The 21,157-nt window shown below is 34.1% G+C and overlaps 2 protein-coding genes across 2 annotated transcripts; one reads left to right on the top strand and one right to left on the bottom strand.

Annotated features, from left to right (window-relative positions):
- Positions 1-6,180: 6,180 nt before the first annotated feature.
- On the top strand, positions 6,181-8,628 carry LOC134248472 (tripartite motif-containing protein 2-like). The gene is made up of 2 exons (XM_062730865.1): positions 6,181-6,223; positions 6,747-8,628. Exon 2 carries the CDS (start codon positions 7,667-7,669, stop codon positions 8,453-8,455), a length of 789 nt encoding a protein of 262 aa, XP_062586849.1. The 5' UTR covers positions 6,181-6,223; positions 6,747-7,666; the 3' UTR covers positions 8,456-8,628.
- Positions 8,629-9,126: 498 nt separating this feature from the next.
- LOC134248475 (vacuolar protein sorting-associated protein 54-like) lies at positions 9,127-20,467 on the bottom strand. The gene is made up of 11 exons (XM_062730868.1): positions 20,436-20,467; positions 20,163-20,298; positions 18,057-18,188; positions 16,924-16,973; positions 16,731-16,813; positions 16,507-16,542; positions 15,925-15,979; positions 10,910-11,015; positions 9,958-10,051; positions 9,348-9,469; positions 9,127-9,135 (listed from the first exon to the last, which is right to left on the bottom strand). Exons 1-11 carry the CDS (start codon positions 20,465-20,467, stop codon positions 9,127-9,129), a joined length of 855 nt encoding a protein of 284 aa, XP_062586852.1.
- Between the last annotated feature and the right edge of the window lie 690 nt (positions 20,468-21,157).

The raw sequence follows: 21,157 nt of genomic DNA, 5'->3' as shown, positions 1-21,157 counted from the left end.
CTTATACTTTGACCCACTTTTCAAAAAACTTTAACCTTGGACATTAACTTTTGAACAGTTAGTACTACAGCTTTTATATTTCAAAGGTGTATTCCTTAGGAAAAGACCTTTCTTTTGATATTAACTGACAATTTTGACCTTGACCTTGGAGTTTTGTTTGCATTTAAGAAACCACGGTCTTTGCCATATAAACTGCCATACAGTGGCATCAATGTTTCACAAGCACATCTTGTTTTTTTCTTCCTATGAACATAATAGCATTTGAATTGCTGCTGTTGCTGTGAAGTACAAAGTATAAGTATTAACTCTCAACTCTCGTATTATGTAAGTGGAAAAACTTTCTCAATGAGGTATTTTTTTGCGTCATGCACACGTGTCATAATCTTTCTCTACATACTTAAAGTACATCTTACATATATAACCTTCAATCTAGGATTAAATGGATTACTTACTAATTTTACCCAAAAGTTGAACAGAAATTGTTATTCCATAAAATTATAACATCGTGTTAAAAAGTACATGAAATTTTTCGGTATGTTCATTATTTTTTGGTTAATTACTAGTACTTACCAATTAGCTATAGTGATCATCTCCACAACTTTCTGGTGGTTACGAAAAGGTGGGAAGATGTTAAAGCATCTGAACAGTTCCTTTGGAGACATCAGTGGGAATCTCACGTAAGATAACAGTTCTTCTAAATAATGTATTCTAATTTCATAGTCGTGGTGGTGTATCCAAGAAATAACAGAGCAAAAAACATCCTGCATTCAGACTTTGCACACATCTTTAAAGTTCACGATATTCAAAAGCTGTGCTTGGATCATATAAATGAAGTAAGTTATGAAGAATTACTTAAAATTCTTACGATTGTAAAAAGCATCAAGGAAGTGGATTATTGCACACACATGTTAAATGTGATTGGGAAGACCTTTCTCCATGTAAAAGAAACAAGATCCTTTTTTGAATTGGACAAAGACACATTGTCCTGGCACAGGACTCTTTAAACACTTTAAAAATCATAAGGAGCCTCATGAACCCCCCTTTTCACAAGCATATTCAAAAGGGAGTCTTTTCATCAAGAAGCAGTTGCCTCTAAAATTATAAAAGTGCAGGGAGTGTCAGAAGAATCCGTAATGGTATTTCTAGAGTTCTTGTACTCCGGAGAAATCAAGACCAAAGCAGCCATCATTTCCGAGGCCAACAAGATCTTATGGGCAGGAATAATTTTCTCCACTATTTTTTAGGCTACATCGCAAATTCTCCTGATTGTAAAACTTTTCCCTAATGTATTTTCATTAATTGGTGTAATGATTTTAGAAAATGGAGCTAATTCAATTTCAGACAGAGCTCCGTGAGTTGATGAGGGAGGAGAGGTGCACTCTGTCTTGGATTTTTAACTTTGTGAAGGAGACAGTTTATTGTTTATAAATTGGTTTCTGGAGCTGGAAGGTGTAAGAATAGACAGCTGCTTCCACAACTCAATGGAGGATCAGGAGGAGCTGGGTGGTTGCATTTAATGTTGCTCCTTGCAGATCCTTGAAGATGTAGACGAGGAGTTGGTCCAAAATTTCCTGGATTCCAATGGCGGCGTGTCCCTTCCTGACCTAGATGGAGAAGTGGTCGGGGCTGTTTGTAATGTTGCTTCTTGCCATGTCCCTCACAGAGTCAGATGAATGAGAAGATTTAGAGGAGCCAGTGTCGCTCCCAAATTTCCTGGATTTCAATGGCGGTGTGTCCCTTCCCGACCTAGATGGAGTAGCAGTCGGGGGCTGTTTGTAATATTCCTCCACGCCATGTCCCTCACGGAGTCAGATGAATGAGAGGACGAGGTGTCACTCCCAAATTTCCTGGATTGCAATGGCAGTGTGTCCTTTCCCGACCTAGATGGAGTAGCATATCCGGGGCTTTTTGTAATATTCCTCCTCGCCATTTCCCTCACGCAGTCAGATGTCAATGAGAAGATGAGATGTCGCTACCAGAGTAATTCATGGATTCCATTGGTGTTGTGTCCTTCCCTGACCTATATGGAATAGTGGCCGAGGAGCTGTTATCAGAATGGGTTCCTCAGGTCCACATTCACTGAAATATTAGCAGTCATAGTTATGTTAAAATTCCATTTTCATGGTATTAACTGTATTATTTAATGAATAAAAGTACAGTATCTTTGTCCTATTTTAATTCATCTATCATTATTTTCAGTAATTAACTACACTGATTAGCAAAGGGAATTAACTTCTTTTGGAAGATCGATTGATTGATTGAATATTGTTTTAATAACATTCCTCTTGAGAATTTTTTTTTACCCATATGGAGACACCACCACTTGCTGGTGGAAACCTGCAAATTTTGTCCTATACTTAGCACTGATAGGGCCATTGAGCAGGGAGGGATCTTTTTTGTGCATACACCTACTGTGACACATACGGGACCTAAGTTTATACTGTCTCATCCTAAGGATTGACTAAAGGGTTCAAAATTCAAAAATCTGGTATGAAATTAATTTAGATAGGGCTAATTAAAGATATTTATAATTTTGGAAAATGCACTCTTGCTTATAACATGATCATAACCATGCCTTTAGTATGTATCTTTAATTTGTCTGTTTCCTCAATGATAACTACTGATGATGATGATGACAATGATGATGATTATGATGATAAATTTCTCGTATACATAATTACACTTTATATTGAAATCAAATGAGTCTTATCCTTCAACCAAACCCACTTATGCCAGGGATATAAATTTCAATTAAAATAAATCATTTCTCATAATTATTATGAAGTTTTTCCACTGAATACCAAGGGAGTCAGAAAAAAATTTTTTTTTAAAACAAGAGGCCCATGGGCCTTATAGGTCACCTGAGCATCATGTAACAACTTTCCAGCAATTGTATTTGGTTTGTGTTTTAATCCAAAAGCCATGAAATTCACAAATTTTGAAAGAGGCACCATTGCTTATCAAAGGGCAGATTTCAAAGCATTAATTTATTTTTAGTCAAAGTACCCCCCTGGTACCCCTGACCCAGCAGCCCTGAAATTATCTATTTTAAAAGAGGCCCCTTTCTTCATTATAAGGCCAGCATTTTTTTATGTTTAGGTTTAGTTATGAACATGAGAATAAAAAAGTCCCGAAGGAGAAGGAAATAAAAAAAAAATTTTGATAAATCAATTATTAACATTTGTATATTCTTTTTTTATGCTATTATAATAGGCTCCTCACCACTGGACACATAATGCTTACAAATAGGAAAGTAGAACATTTAATTGCTTATTTCATTATCTGCCAGTTTGGGCCAGTTATATAAATTTTGTGATGTTGGTCAAAATATATTTTTAAAAATCAATTCTTTAAAAGTCTTTCAATATATCTTAATTTTCTTAATAGCGACCGCAGCGAGGCGGCGCAAAGCGCCGCTCGCGTAGCGAGCTCAATAGACTAACGTGTACGAACGGAGGAAATTCGGGTTGAAATCTGCACATTGTTCCAAGAATTTTTTTATCTCACCGCGTGAAAAAATTCCAAACTCCCAGCAATCCTTTGCGGTGCATAGCAACAAAGTGGCTAAAACATAGCAACAACTTACTTGAAAAAAATATACAAACAACGATTTATTGCAATTTCCATGCCATAAAACCATCGTACGTTTGCATCCTAAGTCTACAGGACTTTTTATCTGACATCATACTTTCGTCACTTTATCGGTTCGGGTATTTCCGATTTTGTCGGAAACTTCCGAGAAGTTCGGAATTTCGATCCCAATGTTTGGGAAGTGGTTTCTTTTTATTATTTTGTTTTCTTTCTTTTTTTCTTGAATGATAGGCAGTTCATGTGTAGGTTTATGATAGTACATAACTGCGCTCGCCCCAACGGTCACACCGTAAAACATATTATGTGTTAGGTGAATGTGTAAACATTGTTCTAAAATTTACTTGATGCCTAAAATTATAATTCCTATCATAAAACAGACAGGGAGTACTGGGGAGTATGGTGAACATTTTTTCAATTAAGTGTAAAATAATTTTTCTGGCTGATACAAATGATACTACATGCCTGTATAATTATCTGTATATTCTTGCCTTTTAATAGTTGATTTTTTTAAATTTCTTTAGGTTATTGTTTTTTCAATTAAGTGTAAAATAATTTTTCTGGCTGATACAAATGATACTACATGCCTGTATATATCTGTATATTCTTGCCTTTTAATAATTGATTTTTTTAAATTTCTTTAGGTTATTGTTTATTTCTTCCTCAAATGGACTTAACTTCTCCCATTGTTTTATTCATTACATCTGATGAATAAGCAACCCTTTTCTGAAGAATGATGCTTAGACTGTAAGCTAATTAACAGAGACCTAAACAATGTCGCTGGCAATATGCAATAGCTACCACGGGCAGTTTAAAAACTGGGGGAGGAAAATAATTTACAGACAGATACTTCTGAAACGAATAAATAATTATTTCACCAGCATGTCATTGTGCAACGAAGTCGTCAGCATTTTATTTGTCCTTTGAACGGGTGAAACGTTTTGAATGGCACTCGTATTGATGAATTTTACACTAACTCAAATTTGACATCGGTAAGAAAAAAAAAGTTTTATTTTTTTCTGAAAATTCAAAACCTTGAGCGGAGGGTTTGTAAAACTGAAAATAAAATAAATACTGGCCTTAAATATGTAATTAGATCATTAGCATATTAACCAGGAGCAAAGGATAAGATGTTCAAAGAATTCATGCATTTCACTTAATATAATCATTAGAGCCCCACACTAAAACAAGAACCCATGACCCTGGGGCCATAAAATTCACAATTTTGGTAGAGGCACTCTTGCTCATCATAACTATGTACTTAGTTAGTTTATTTAATACCCAGGAGACAGAGAAGAAGATTTTCAAAGAATTCATGTATTTTTACTGTATAATCAATAGAGCCCCGCCCTAACACCAGAACCCCTGACCCTGGGGCCATAAAATTCACAATTTTGGTAGAGGCACTCTTGCTCATCATAACTATGTACTTAGTTGGTTTATTTAATACCCAGGAGCAGAGAAGGTTTTCAAAGAAATAATGCATTTTCACTATCTACTTATTTAGCCCCGCCCTAGCACTAGAACCCCTGACCCCAGGGCCATGAATTTCACAATTTTGGTAGAGGACTCATTGCTGATTACAATCATGCAAACAGTTTGACTGCTTGATGTCCAGGAGTAAACAAGAAGATTTTTAAAGATTGCATTAATTTTAGTGGTTTTGGCCCCACCCCTCAGGCCCCAGGGGGGCAGGGATCATGAAATTCACAAATTTTGTTCCCCTTCACCCATAGATGCTTTGTGCCAAATTTGGTTGAAATTGGTTCAGTGGTTGCAGAGAAGAAGCTGAAAATGTTCAAATGTTAACGCACGACGGACGACGCACGACGACAGAAGAAAACAGATAGCAATAGGTCACCTGAGCTTACTCAGGTGACCTAAAAATTGATGAATTATTTTCAAATTTAAATTAAACCCGACTCTTTTTTGCGTATAATAGGAAAGTCCATGCTTTGCCATGGAAAAGCTCAAATATTTGTATTATCAAAAATGTAAAGTAAGCTGTGTCAATGGCCCTTACAATTGTCACCACAATGACCCTGTGTGATAGTTATACAAACATCAGGTCATAAACAAACTTTGTACCAAGTTTGATCTTTTAATAATTCATCATTACAAATGTATAACCTGGACAAAATGTTATACTTTTTCTGTCAGTGACCTTGAACGTATGAGAATGACCTTTGGTCAAGGTCAAAACACATCCTCTGCTCATGAGCAATCTTTATATCAGGTATGAACTTTTAAAGATTCTCCATCACAAAAATATATACTATTACTAGTCAAAATTTCTAAGTCCCCAGGCAAGTTTTTGCTTTACACCACTCTTATATTGAATTATTTTAACATTATAATTTATTAGTATACAAGACAAAAAAAGTAGCAATACAACTTATTCTCACTTAATTTATTTAATTGAAGCAAGGAAAGTTGGAGTATAAATACTTTTATACTTACTTATATTGGTAAAGATTATAATGTTAAAATAGGCAGAGTAAACAACTAAAATATTTAAATCCCCAGTACACGCAGACCAGGAAGTAAAATACCTGACAGGTATATAACACAGGTAAGTGGGTCAAGTGATACTTGTACTGTATTTGGCTGACAAGACAGACGCCATTAAAGTCAGGTAACAATTACGGGTTGATTTCATTTCATATTAATTTTGTTTATTAATTGATTTTCTTATTTTAGAAGACAAACAATATTTCTCCAATTTATACATACATGTATCACCTAACACCTATACATTCATTTCTTGATCTTAACAAATTTCTTGATCAAAGTATTGCTCTCAAGGTCATGGGCATCATTATGGCGTATGACTGCAACAAGAGGTGTATGTTTTCAAAAGTTGATTTTGTAATCTACATTTTACTGATAATGTACAAAGTATTTCTGAACTCCCATTGCACCATTTACAACAAAGATACAAAGATAGCAAAGAGAACTTGTATAACGTGAGGATGAAAGAAAAGACAACTCTGCTTTATTTATTTCACAGAGATTTAAGTTATTGTGAATATGCTACAACTATATTAGTTTATTTCTCCATGATTTGACAAGTTCAAACACACATTATTTATTTGTTTTACTTTATCTGAGGTTCCTTGACAAAACATAGAATTCACACATTTTTTTTTCTATACTAGGCCTATAGTTTCACCATGGACCCCCGTACCAGTGCCCAGGATGTGATGCGATGTGACCTGTGTGAGACCGCTGTGATACAGATGCACTGTGATACATGTCTTGTCAACCTGTGTAAGGCCTGTGTGGGAGATCACTTGATTTCTGATGAATCCAAGGACCACAAAGTTGTTAAAATTCAAGCCAGAAAATCTACCCCCCTCTACCCTGGATGTACAACTCATAACAAAGATAGATGTGAAATGTACTGTAGTCAATGTGACATTCCTGTGTGTGCCACCTGTCTTACTTCAGATCACCATCTCGGTCATAAATTATTAAAAGTTTTACAAGTTGTTGATGAAAAAAAAGACAAGATCTTAAAAGAATACACTGAATTAAAAGAGACAATTTATCCCACCTACCAGGACATTGCCTCTGATGTACAAAACAGAATGAGTCAGTTAGAAAAGGAATATGGAGATCTCTCAACAGCCATAACAAAACATGGAGAGGACTGGCACAGAGAAATTGACAAACTTGTCAAGAAACTTAAAGATGAAGTTGATGTCATGAAAAACACACAGATACAAACTCTACAGAAACATCTGGATGAAATAAACAAGACAACGTCTGACATCAAGGATGAAATTGATTCAATGGATATTGCTGTAAATTCTAATAACATTTCAAAATTATTTAGTGTCACTTCTGATATAGACAGACACAGAAATCTTCCAGAAAAAATGGTTCCCTCCTTACCTAAATTTGCTCCAGGAAAAATCCAAGCAGAATTCAGCAAATTGTTTGGAACTGTATCATTAAGTTCTTTAACTTCAGATAAACACAGCTACAGCATGAAGACAACACAGAAATCACCAGAAACTGGATCCTCTCCTCCAGTCAAACAGCTGCTTGATGAACCACTGAGACTGTCACCACCATGGACACTGGGTATGATAGATACCTTCTCAATATGGCCTGTCTGAGTGATGAAGAAATCTGGACAAGAGGAGATGTCAACACCATGAAACTCTACAGCATCAATCAGGGGTCACTACTCAAGTCAATCACAACCAAGTCAGGGTACACACCAACTGACATAGCAGTGACAAAAAGTGGAGATCTGGTTTATACTGATTACGGTGATAGAACCGTGAACATTGTGAAGAATGAGAAGATAGAGGAGGTGATCAGACTACAGAACTGGAGACCTCGCGGTGTCTGTAGTACCTCCTCTGGTGACCTCCTGGTTATCACGATCAGTGATGATAACACACAAACAAAAGTTGTCCGTTACTCTGGCTCCACAAAGAAACAAACCATTCAGTTTGATGATAAAGGTAAACCTCTCTATTCATCTGATGGTTATTTCAGATACATAACAGAGAACAAGAACCTGGATATCTGTGTGTCTCATGATGGAGCTAATGCAGTAGTGGTGGTCAATCAGGCCGGGAAACTGAGATTCAGGTACACTGGACATACTCCTGCTCCAAAGAACAAACCATTCAATTCACAAGGAATCACCACAGACAGTCAGAGTCACATCCTTACAGCTGATTATAACAATCACTGTGTCCACATCATAGACCAGGATGGACAGTTCCTCTGTTACATAGACTGTGGACTGAGTGATCCCCATGGACTGTGTATAGATAAAAATGACAATCTGTTTGTTGCTCAGTATATTAGTAAAAGACAAGTGAAGAAAATCAAGTATTTGCAATGAAACTATTATTAAAGAAAAAAGAATAATATGAATTTAGTTTGATGTTTTTGTAAACCATAACAATGCAACGCACGCTCATAAATTACAAATGAGAAGACCTGTTTCTTTTTTATTGATGATTGGTGAAGTTATTAATATCTTACATGTACATTTTAATCTGAGTAAAATAGTTAGTCTGGTTATATTTATATAAAGAGTATACCTTTTTACTTGCCTAATATATTTCCATTTGTCACTATCCCCTGAATACACATGTAGTACTTTTAAAAAACACATAATCGTAAATACATGGTTAATCCAGCACTCCCCCTTACATTTGGCTTCTCTTGGTCATTGAAAAAGATGTGGTTAATTTCTTGAGTGATTTACAAAAGGGAATAATTGTTTTTAAAGTAAAATTTCCAAGGCCACTGATGAATTTTATTGGCATACTGAAAGGGAAAATAATTAACTCAATTTCTATTTCTCAACTGGCAAAAGGATATCGTCTACTCAGTTATCACTCTTTTTATAGATATTAATATTTTTTAAAGTTGAGCTCATTTTTTAAAAGTATACATGTTATTTTTAAAAAATGAACTCAACTTTAAAAAATACTAATATCTAAGTAAACATGTTATTAAAATAAATAAGACCATAGATGTCATATGCTGAAATTAGTTGAAATTTCTTTAGCAGTTCTAGAGAAGAGGCAGATATCATTTTATATTAACTATGGACACACAATGACAAACAATAACAGATAGCAAAAGGATCGAGACCTAAAAAATATAAACATTGTAGAAGACCACATAATTACAAAGGTTATGCTATGAAATACATCAATCAGTAAAGTCTCTATTTAGACAATTGGAATTTCCGTCCCCCAATACAATACATATATGTAGTTTACCTTTTGTACTTGGTCCAGGTGTTTGAGCATTGTTTTATTTTTAGAAGCCAGTCTTTCCTCAAAATGGATGCGGACTTTAGGAATGAAGTACACAACCAACTGTAAACATCTGGAGGCCAGAGCTGAAAACAAACCAACAATCTGAATTTCCTCTGATCTACTTTGTTCTGTATATATATACATTGAAATAACTAATTTTCGTTGGGATTTAAAATTCGTTGTTGAAATGATGAAGAGAGACACATGAATTTAAATCCCCCCCTGAAATATTAAAATCTGGCACAACAGGCCTGGGGGCCATAAAACTTAGACGAGCTCACTTTTGATCTCAGTCTCACTTTTTCTGAAGGAATATATATATAGTTGAAAAGTGAGACTGAGATCAAAAGGGAGCTCGTCTAAGTTTTATGGCCCCCAGGCCAGTACAGTTGTACTCTTTTAACCACGAAAACAAATTCCCTCACACCAGTAATTTTTCCTTTAAACCACAAAAATTTGATCCCTCAAAAATAATTAAGGATAAGGTCCTATAGTTCAAGTTTTCTCCCACAAACAAATTGCAGTTTAAGATTATTAGATACTGATATGCATTATTAAGAGCACTGTGTACCTAGATTTTTTGTGGAGATGGTTTTCAGTCCTACAAGTTGAAGGGCACCTGCATGCACCTTAAACACCAGCTGGCAAGTTCTTGAATTGAAAATCTACAACATTGAACATCAAAATTTTTATAAGTTACCTCCCTTTTACAACAATCTCTGACAATAAGATTATCTTGGTTTATCTCCATTTTTTTATAGACACAATAATAAATGTAAGAATTGTACACATCAATCTAATTAAAATAGATGTTAAATCCGCTCACTTACTCGCTACACTAACATCTAACATCTAACAACATCACGTCAGAGGTCAAATTCGATCAACCAATCAATTCATCGCCTGCAAATTCATCGTACATTTTTTGAAGCGGATAAGTCTAGAGTTGTTCTGGATTTGACCTCTGACGTGACCCTCTATGGGATGTTGTTAGATGATAGTGTAGCGAGTATGTGAGTGGATCTAACATCTGATTTTTATTAGATTGAATACATGTAAGAATTACTGTAGAGAAAATATATTATAAGCATATCACTGATATATAATTCACGAATTTTAAGATTATCTTGATTTATCTCCATTTTTTTTAATAAATATAATAAATGTTGTAGGAATTACTGTCGAGAAAATACAAAACATATCATAGATAATTCACATTTCTAATTAGGGATTTCGTAGTTATGTAATTAACAAGTACATAATGATTACTATAAACCAACTTTTATTCGCGTGCGAGAAATTTTCGCGAAGTTCGCGAGAGCCTCACCATTGCGAATATTTCTCGCCGCGATTTACCGGCTTTTAAAGCGTATTTGTGTATTAACAACAGATCCAAAAAGGCTTGATCGAGAAAATTTATTGTCGCGAACTTAAGTTTATCCTTGGTAAATTGCGAAATAAAGTTGTCGCGAATAAAAGTTGGTTTACAGTATACATGTATTTAACATGGATCTGAGACTCACTTTGAAGAGGTCTACCAGTCTTGACAACAGATCTGGTGCCGCTGACGGAATGTCATTAACACACTGACAATACTCCACCATCATCTTCAACAACATCAGCACCGTCCTGTAAACAAGTAAACATACTGTCAACAAATAAACATACTGTAAACAAATAAACATATGAATAAACATCTATACTGTAAACAAATAAACATATACACTGTAAACAAATAAAAATCTATGCTATAGTTAACCAAGCATTCTGGGAGTATTGCGTAAGCAATACATGTTCCCTACCAGGTTCCCCTTTTCTCTTTAGCCAGGTGTCATTTTATTAGAGTCTGTGTATGAAAAATTGTTAATTAAATATGGACATTTCAATTATTACTGGAATATGGATGAAATGTATTGGATCTGCCCTACAAAGAAAGACTTGTGACGTCTTTGGAGGAAATCCTACTCTAGATTGAGTACAGTGACTTCCGGGAGGAAAGCTGGCTATGGGGGAAACCCTACTCTACAACACCGGTAATATACTACATGTAGTAGTTCATTTAAATTTCTATTTTCTAATGAATGCCTCATTTGAATGTAATAATATATCATAAAATGCAACTAAAAATTTAGAGAGAAGGTGGTCGCTTTTTCAATTATCACATTTGACACACACAAATGCTCTGATCAGAACAGCTTATTTTACATGGTTGGACAACAATTTTATACCATAGAAATCAAACTTGATTTATATTTGTCAATATAAAGGTATCCAGCAAGTTTCAAATCATGATAATCTCGATTAGATTTTAAATTCAAGTAGTGCATCACGACATAAATTTAGTGCATATGAATTCCTTCAAAATCAATGAAGCAGAACGAAATGCAAACTTGATCTATATCAACTAATCAAGGTAAAAGGTCTCTAAAAAAAAACAGTGTTTTTTTTTCTCCGAGATACCAATTTTTTTTAACTGATTTATTTTTTCTACACAAGCCCGTGTTTTTTTCTCCGAGGTACTAATTTTTTTTAACTTATTCATTTTTTCTACACAAGACCCGTTGATCAAACTAATTTCTTTTCAATCAATCAAAGACCTATGAAGGGTTTCATAAATTTATATATTATTCTTTCTAATTGCCATTGTCAGAGCGTCCTTCTACAGTAAAGTGATTGCATCTAAACTACGACCATGACTCTACTATTACAAGCACAATCAAGTTACGATAGGGAGTGGTAAAAAATGGAAGAAATGGATAAATACAATAATACTGCATGGCCAATATCATCAGTTGTTCGGACAAAATTCGATTGAAGAATGTAAAGGTAAAGCTGAGATTAAGAAATTCAATCTTTATAGTCCTACAGTATTCATATTTTGTAATTATTTTACCATCTTTAAGGTTGTTTGTAATCGGTCCCAAAATGTTATTCATGTCATTCGACACACACTCTCTATAGAAATTCATCTGCAATAACCATATCTTTTTTCTTGCGTAAAAATTATCCATAATATCGTTGTTTTGTAGTAGAATTAATTGAAGATACAACTGACATAATTTCATATTCAAGCTATTATTCATTGTGAGTGTTTTCAAAGAAATTGGTTTACAGCTGTTGCTATTTTCAATTGCGGATGCATCCACTGACACATTCGGTCGCGTAAATCTGACAAATCACTAGATGACGCTCGAGCTTCACTCGACGCCATAAAAAAGAAAATAAATCTAAATAATTTATTTCATTTTGAAAAAATGTTAAAATTAAAAAAAGAATTATTGTGGCACTGATGCCCTTCCATAGTTTCACATTAACAAAATTCGACAAACATGTAGACTTTACATTAAAATTTTGCAGACTTGTGAATTGTCTTTGTGTTTTATTCAGAGTGCGGAAATATAAATTACGGAAAACAAAGTTTTGCATCAAAGATACAATGTACACACATTCATGATATAAACTCCAAGTCAACACAGTTGTATGTTCACAACTACATACTTGGATGTTCGGAATTACCTACTTACATATGTAGACTATGAAACTGATACGATTACAAGTTTGGATTAACAAACTTTCAAGTTTGGATTTACAAACTTACAAGTCTGGATTTTTGAACACGATTACCCTCCATATGAATAAACATCTTCTATACTGTGAATTATTTAACATCATTGATCATCAGTTCTGTGCTGTGTTGGAAAATGACAGTGCAATATTTACATAATACCAAATTGAACATTAAAACTAATATTAATTAATACATGCAGAAATTCATCTTTGGCTTTTAACTCTACCTATTTTGACAACATGTGCACTAGGATTTTACCCAAATTTACTTTCCCTATAACCCTAATGTAGATTTTCCAAAGGGTTTGGAAAAGTTTTGGAATTCCATGGAATTCCAATCATTTCTATACCAAACTTGAAAAGTGTATCTGGAAGTTTTTGGAATATTTTGGAATTTGAAAAAAAAATTGGACGTAGACATTTTTTGGTTTGGAAAGTAGTGGAATTCTTTGGAAAAAAATGATAAAATGAGAAACTTAGCCATTTTCTGCGCTGGAAAACTGTGGAAAATTACTTAGATTTTTTTAACTGTCGAATAATAGTACAATAACATCGGGCTCGAAGTCGGGCTTGATGAACAATTAATTTAAACAACACGCCGAAATTCAAAAATATCGAATGCGATGTTCATGATCATGTTGATGTTGCACAGAAGGAAAGTTGGAAAGAGGGTGTCTAGAACAGGGGAATCCTCTGCAGCTTTGGATGGAAGAAGATGAAGACATTTTAAGACCTGGTAGGTACAATATTGTACAGTATTTTATGTGTCCTTGAATGAAGAACGCGTCTGCTACTGTTCATTAGTCTGGACCTGTGGACACCACACATAAACTGCCCGACAGTGAAATAGTTAGTTCACTATTTCAATTTTGTAATAATTTAAGATCATGGATTTAAACTCGAATTTCCTCGTTTGGGATCGAACTGATGTAAAGCATTAAGATAACATTTACAGAGTATGATGTACAATGTAATTAATTATATATTTTCTAATGCATGTTCATGATCATTTTCAACTCTTATTTTAATTATTTTATAGTTGCTGCATAGTGCCTGACATGATCACCACAGCGATGGCGTTTTATAACTTGGTGGATGTAGATGCTTAGCCAATCAGTCACCTAAGGCTTGTGAATATGGTGAGAACTAGCTCAAATTATTATTCAAACCAAGTAAACTAACTTTGATTTTATTAATCCATGTCTATCATGTCTATTAGCATAAGATTAAAAAAAAATTATTTCAAGTTTGCCATGTAAACAAAATTTAAAGGTTTATATTCTTAACACGCTTAAATTCCTTATTCTAATAATTTAAAACAATGAATTCTGACAGGTAATCTAAACGTGCTAACTGCACAGGCATGCATAATTATTTTAGATCAAACATGCTGCAATCATCTACTATGAAGTAACCATCCATTCTACAAGAATCCCTGCTCACAAGGACAAGAGCTGTATGAAAAAAACCCCCAAAAGGTCAGATTTCTTAATTATTTTCAAATCAATAAAATCACATCTTTTTCAGTATCAGTCAGGCATTGAGCTTGAGCTCTAACCTTTTCGTTCTAGCTCACCTGAACCATTTTAAGGCCTAAGTGAGTTTTTTAATCAGTGCCTGATGTTGTCTGTCATCTATAAACTTTTCACATTTTTATATTTATCACAATTAATCCTATAATTTGAACAAAAAATTGCAAGATAGTGAATTCATATTCTACGGTAAACTGATTTGCCAGGTCGAAAAAACCAACTGTTTTGTGTAGTTTTAGTTTATTATTTGTCATATATTTATATGGATATCAATAATGATGCATCTTAATGGTCATCTTTTCTTTCAGAAATTGTGCAAGGAAAGTTTGAAGTGTCTGTGGGAATGATCATAATCCAACTTTCTGAGCTTTCGTACTGAAAGTGAATGCGTTTGTGACACCAATTATCTGTCAACCCTATAACATAACCATTTACTAATTTCATGGGATATCAGTGAGGAAGTGATTCTCTAGCAAACACGTCGGAAGTTTTGGATCTTCATTAATTGGGATCTTTGGCACGTACGTTGGGGAAAATACTTTAGCATCTGTTGATTTTATGGGATCTTTGTATCAATATAGTTGTGTAGTACATATTTTTTGCATTTAATACATATGTGTTTGTCACTCTAGTCATTAACTCTGTACCAGTACATAAGCCACTGGCAGTTCATTGTAAATGTATACTCTGTTGAGGTTTCGATGACCTCTCCAATTCCATGTCCAATGTCATTTAATAAAACTAACTTCTTATTTTAGAAAACGCAGACTGGAGTATATACTACAGTAAATACATTAAATTTATCTTAACATGATTATCATTAATTTAATCAAGGTGATTCTCCAGTAATCTTATTCTTCTCTGGATATTTTTGTCAATAACCTTTGTTGTAAAATACTTCCAGTGAGAATGCATTGAAAAAGTGTGCTTATATTGTACATCTGAGATTATATGCAATATTTGTCTTAAAAAAAACATTGTAAAACAAACAATGAATTTTTCATTTTGAAAATATAGATTTGATCTATATGAAAAATTGTGATGTTATCAATTTTTTTTTGTAATTATTTGGCACTTATTATTTCAGTTTTCATTGTACACGTTTTTGGAATTGGGAATCCTGGAATTCCATGGATTTCCATGGAATTCCTTAGATTTACAAACATCCTGGAATTCCATGGATTTCCTCCGCAAATTTCCATTCTGGCATTGTTCCGCTCTTTTCCAAGCTAGATTAAAAATTCCAAATCATTCCGAAAAAAGTTCCGTCCCAATACTCCGGAGATTTCTTAAGAATTCCGCGGAACAAAAATTCCATGGAATTCCATGGAATATGCTTTGGAATTCCATGGAAGTTGCGGAAAATCTACATTAGGGAAGGCCTCATACATTCTCTGGGGGCGGAAATTAGATAATTAAGTAAGTAAGTAAATACTTACCCTACAACTGCAAATGTTTGATCTTCCACTACCAACACTTCTGTAGGGCCTTTATCTGAACATAAAACAAGTCAAATAATAGTAACATTATAAATATCATAAATAATATTTATAACTTACCATGCATAACTAGAACAGTCTAATACATGTAAACCAAGTATTAAACATGTGACATAAATATCAACGCCATCTGTGAGCTTGTACCTCTGTTCATAGTTTTCTTTACGATCTTTGTCATCAAGTCCAATAGAGTTACAATATTGTATCACGAAAAAAACCCCGACACAATAAAATACAGAACACCATAGCTAATGCAAAATTAGTATCCACAGTAGAATTTTATCTAGTTAAGGGGCATATGTAAGAATTTGAATTGATATAAAACATATTTTTGGAAGCAAAAAAAATTGTGACTATTTGTTTGTGGAAATTTATGGTTGCAGCTAATTCACTATTTGTCATCTGCAAATAAAACATGGCAAGTATAATACTTGGTTTAAAGTGCTTATTAATAGAACATTAATGTACACACCTGTATTACAAATAATCAATTGAAAATAAATACAAAATTTAGGTACACACCTGAATCTGCAGTCCTTTCTGGTAGACTTAACATGCCTGAAAATGAGAAGAGATCAACAATTAACAGGATCCTAGTCTATTTATGGTTTAAAAAAAACATCTATAAAGCATTCACCAGGTTTTGTAAGCTGGGATGTGTTTCTAGAGACTTTGAGATAACAATATAAATCATAAATCTGTGAAATATTTTCTATTTTAAAGACATACTATGCATTTTAGTGTACCTGTTAGGGTGATATGATTTACGAGCTCTTGGAATTCTGCTGGGACGTCCGCTTGTTTCCATCGCTCATTGTCCAAAATGAGGCTACAATAAACAACATTATTCTATAGATGTGGAAATTCTTACTTTATGTTTTCATGAGCAGTAATTACACATCCAATGAACACATAATTCTACTACAATGTGATGATTACCTGAGTTTGGTCCGTCTTTCTTCATGGAATCTGTTTACAAATTTAAGTGCCTGCAGAATTCAGAATTTAAAGGGTATCATTTAGTGATGAAACGATTGTCGCCGACGATCGATTGTCGATCGTTTTTGGGTCTTCGATTCCGATTATCGATTACGTTTTTCATAATCGATTGTCGCCCAAATAAACTCACCCAAATAAACTTGTATGATTTGAACGAAACTAATACATACACATTAACAATACATGTAAAACGAAAGGAGGTCAACAAAAATGGCGTCCGAAGGTGAAGATATTTTTTTACAACACTCAAGTAGAAATTTACCCACATCCAGGGAAATGCATAGAAAGAACATTCTAGTGATAAAATGATATTTTCCTATGGACCCGGTTTAACGATAGAATTCGTTCCGTGTATTCGTAATGTAGCAAAAGAAACACAGGCAATAAATCATACTCAGTGCATTTACTGCGGACAATCTCGAGAGTTCCGAATGTAAACATGGCAGGTAAATGTGAAGCGAGAGAAAAACGTTGGATTTTCGTCTTTATATGGATTATTTTTTGGGATAAAATGCATAAGCAATCTCCAAAAGGATTGTTTTGATTTATTCAAAAATTATTTCCAGTGCAAACCCTTTTATGTTCTTCAAAATTGTGTCAGAGCGTATCCTCTCCCATTTGCTACATTGCAAGTATATGGGGCATATTCTAAATGTGGTGAGGGCTTGTACTGAGACACAGTTAGATTATCATATTAACTAGGGCATGCAAAATCTGATGTCATGACAAACATTTTTAGTTTTATGAGCAAATATGTGAAGAAAAATTCTGTTTCTTTGTTACTTATACAACAAAAAAGTTGTCTTTAGAATAAACTTGATAAAATTTTATTTCTACTTTGTTCCACAAATGATAAATGCTTTAAAGAAATAGAATTTTGTATTTGAAATTTGAATTACCAAGTAAGTCGATGATTGATCGATTAAGCTTCTCCGATTTTGACCGATTATCGATTATGAAATTTTCCCGATTATTCAACACTAGTATCATTTATTAAATAACACAATAAACTCTATGACATTCATCAGTGAATTTTCAGTTCGCTAACAGAGTAGAGCTAGCTTAGTACTCACCTGTGACTGTAGACAGAATCGCAGTGACATACACCGTCTACCACTAATGGTCTCACAATCCGTGATAAACTTCTCAACCTCCCGAGACAGAGCCACAAATTCACTGGAAGTCAGCCGCTCCAAAAATCCATCCTGCAAAATATCATAAAACATTGTACCCATAGCTTACAGGTAAAGAAAGGCTGAAATTCAAATTTTTTATGTTGTAACCCTGCTCTTCTTGTTATTTTTCATTTTTTATTCCTTTGCTTTCATATTCTATTCACTTTGGCTCCATCACAAACAACAAGCGGGCTATAGGCCACAATGCCCACCTGAGTCACTTTGATTCTTTCCCTATATCTTAACATATATCACTATGTAAATGAATCTACACCTCCAGAGGATGCTTCCATATCAATGTAATTTTTCATGGCCTTGCTGTTCTTAAGTAGAGGAGTTTAAGCTCTGTCCTTATATAATCCTACGTGAAAATTTGGTTCCCTACCATGGCCCCATTCAAACCCCAGGGGCCATGTTTTGAAAAGTTAAGAATCTAATCTACCTCAAACAGCTTTCTGCATTTCTGGCCCAGTGGTTCTTGAGAATATTTTAATGACTCTGCCCTATTTTTGCCTGTTCCTGATTATCATCCCTTGGAAGAGGGCTTGGCCTTTCAATTGTAAAATTAGTATCCTAGCCCAAATGAAAAAGAAATCTAACAAAATACTTTCAAAATATCTTCAAAACACTACCAAATCATACTTTTATATTTTCTTAGTATGTTTTGAAAGTGTTGCATTTAACGAAACATCAATGCTATACTTTACAGGATGGGGTGGCATGGTATTTTGTTAATGTTTCATTACAATGTTGGTGTTTTATTAATGTTTCATTACACTCTGCAGAATGAAATTGCATTTTGAAAGTGTTTCATTATACTTGTCTGCATCAAATTAATATTTTGTTAGCATTTCATTTGATTAACAGACATGTTAAGGGTTGACTTATCTAAGAGCAGTAAAATCTTCCAAGAACAACTTATCTTTTTATATCCTGTTTTACTAGTTTTGCGCCAATTTTCAAACCACCAGCACTAGGTCAGAGAGAAACAAAGAGATTGGTGAAGGGACATGTAAAGTGTTAGTATATATATTGATCCCTGATTGGAAAAAGCAAAATCAGGATGAATCTGGATATAACAAAGGTATTTATTTATTGCATGACATAAAGTTCTTTTAAACTGGACTACAGTTAAACCTTCAATCTGTGAATGTGGATGTGTATATGGCCTGTTTTTATTGGGTTTTTGTTCATTTTAAGATTGATCGACCTTTAATCCATATACTACCCAGCTTAGATCAGTTTTAAGCACTGGGTTAAATGAATTATAATTATACTTGAAAATTCTGTGAAAATGTATGTGAATGGAGAAATGGTCAATGGATTGAGAATTAATTTATTATATCTCTTACACCAAAGGATTTCACTGCAGAGAATGATTGATATAAGAGAGTGATCATGAATTGAACTTGGTGTTTTTTAATGTTGGAATGGTGTGCTATTGTCTATTGAACAATAATGTCAAACCTGGAATTCAAAATACTGTGAAACAAGATGTTTATACATGTAATGTTTCAATATGAGACTGTGTTTAGATGTTTTCAAAGACTTGTGAATTTGCTAATTATAATTTTAAAAATTCAAATTTAGTGGTTTATTGATGATTTGTTACTTATGCTTTGTTAGTATTTTGTTAGAGTGTTTTGTTAGCCTCATTTGCATGTGATTTTCTATACTAATGGAATACTATCAAAACACAGTGTTTTGTTAGTAGTTTGTTAGAGTGTTTCGTAAGTATTTTGTTAAAGCGTTTTGTTAGTAGTTTGTTAGAGTGTTTTCAAAGTAACTTGTTATAGTGTTTTGTTAGCTCATTTGCATGTGATTTGCTATACTATCAAAACACTTTCAAAACATATGTTTTGTAAGTAGTTTGTTGTAGTATTTTGTTTCCCCCTTTTTTTCATTTGGGGCTCTTTTCCCAAGGCATTTTAATACAGGCAGATGGACATTAGACAAAAAGTGATCAAAAATGCTCATATATTTCAAGCAATAGACAATAAATACCTTTGCCCTGGCTACAATGACCTTGACACATCGATCATGGGCATGGTCACACACAGCACACAGCATTTCATTAAGGTTGGTTTGAACAGTAACATATTCAGCCTCCGTGATCATTACATCAGCTGCCTCTTCACTCCTGGATAATCAAAATATTTTTCATGAATTCTGCAGAACATTTCAAAGCTACAAATTATCTGGATGATGGATGATGGCACACAATAAATAAAATTCTTTGTGTGGAGACAATTCATGACATAGTACACGTGTACTTACACAGATTGGGGAGGGGGTGGGCAATAGTACATAGTACATGTGTACTTACACAGAGACTTGCCGCTGCGCTGCCTCCCTGAGGGGGGTGTCCTCCCTTGGGGGGGCGGGGCGGGGGCTGGGTACCTGAGTCTTTCCGGCTGCTATCCCTATCACATCACTGATCACACCATGGAATGTCTACAAAGAACACAGACATCAACCAAATAAAAATAAAATCAAGAGAGTCTGACAAGATGGTGTGTACTTTTAATGAGAAAAAGTGCAGTTTACTTCGTCTTAAAAGTCTTCTCAGACTAAAACTATGTAGGGAGTAAGGCTTCGAAAAAATCAAAGAAATCTTTTTTTTTTAGAAATCAGGGTTTATCTACATTTTACTATTTATAAAATCTCATATTTTCTTCACAATATTGAAGAGATTGAACTTGAATTTTTGAAGGGGAAATTCACTTTCCTCCTCAACATTTATTTGTTCCTAAGATGCAATGCAGCATGAACTAATAAATGTAAAGTGCTTTCATGCAAAACACAGGCAAAATCTATTTTCACTGAACTTCTATCAAATGCAATGCCCCTATTTTTTCATCATTTATTTGATTTCTGATTATGATTTTTAAAATTCCCAATACCTTTGCTCTGTTGAGATGCACCAATAAATTAGAGAAGATTTCTTTGATCTGAGTTCCATCCATTGAGAGTAATTCAGCATCCTCATCTGATCTGCC

The sequence above is a fragment of the Saccostrea cucullata genome, unplaced genomic scaffold (genome assembly GCF_032062105.1).
Source record: "Saccostrea cucullata isolate Sc308-1 unplaced genomic scaffold, CSIRO_AGI_Scuc_v1 ctg4757, whole genome shotgun sequence".
NCBI classification, from domain to species: Eukaryota; Metazoa; Mollusca; class Bivalvia; order Ostreida; family Ostreidae; genus Saccostrea; species Saccostrea cuccullata.
The sequence above is the reverse complement of the archived record's forward strand: the minus strand, read 5'-3'. Positions and strand labels throughout refer to the sequence as shown.

What these genes read in the sequence shown, in the direction of transcription:
- LOC134248472 (XM_062730865.1), top strand. Translation starts at nt 7,667, where the DNA reads ATGGACACTGGGTATGATAGATACCTTCTCAATATGGCCTGTCTGAGT.
- LOC134248475 (XM_062730868.1), bottom strand. Translation starts at nt 20,467, where the DNA reads ATGTACTATTGCCCACCCCCTCCCCAATCTGT. An exon ending in CCACCCCCTCCCCAATCTGT is followed by an intron (nt 20,299 to 20,435) that starts GTAAGTACACGT and finishes TTGATTATCCAG; the next exon opens with GAGTGAAGAGGCAGCTGATG. An exon ending in CAAACATTTGCAGTTGTAGG is followed by an intron (nt 11,016 to 15,924) that starts GTAAGTATTTAC and finishes ACTTGTTTACAG; the next exon opens with GACGGTGCTGATGTTGTTGA.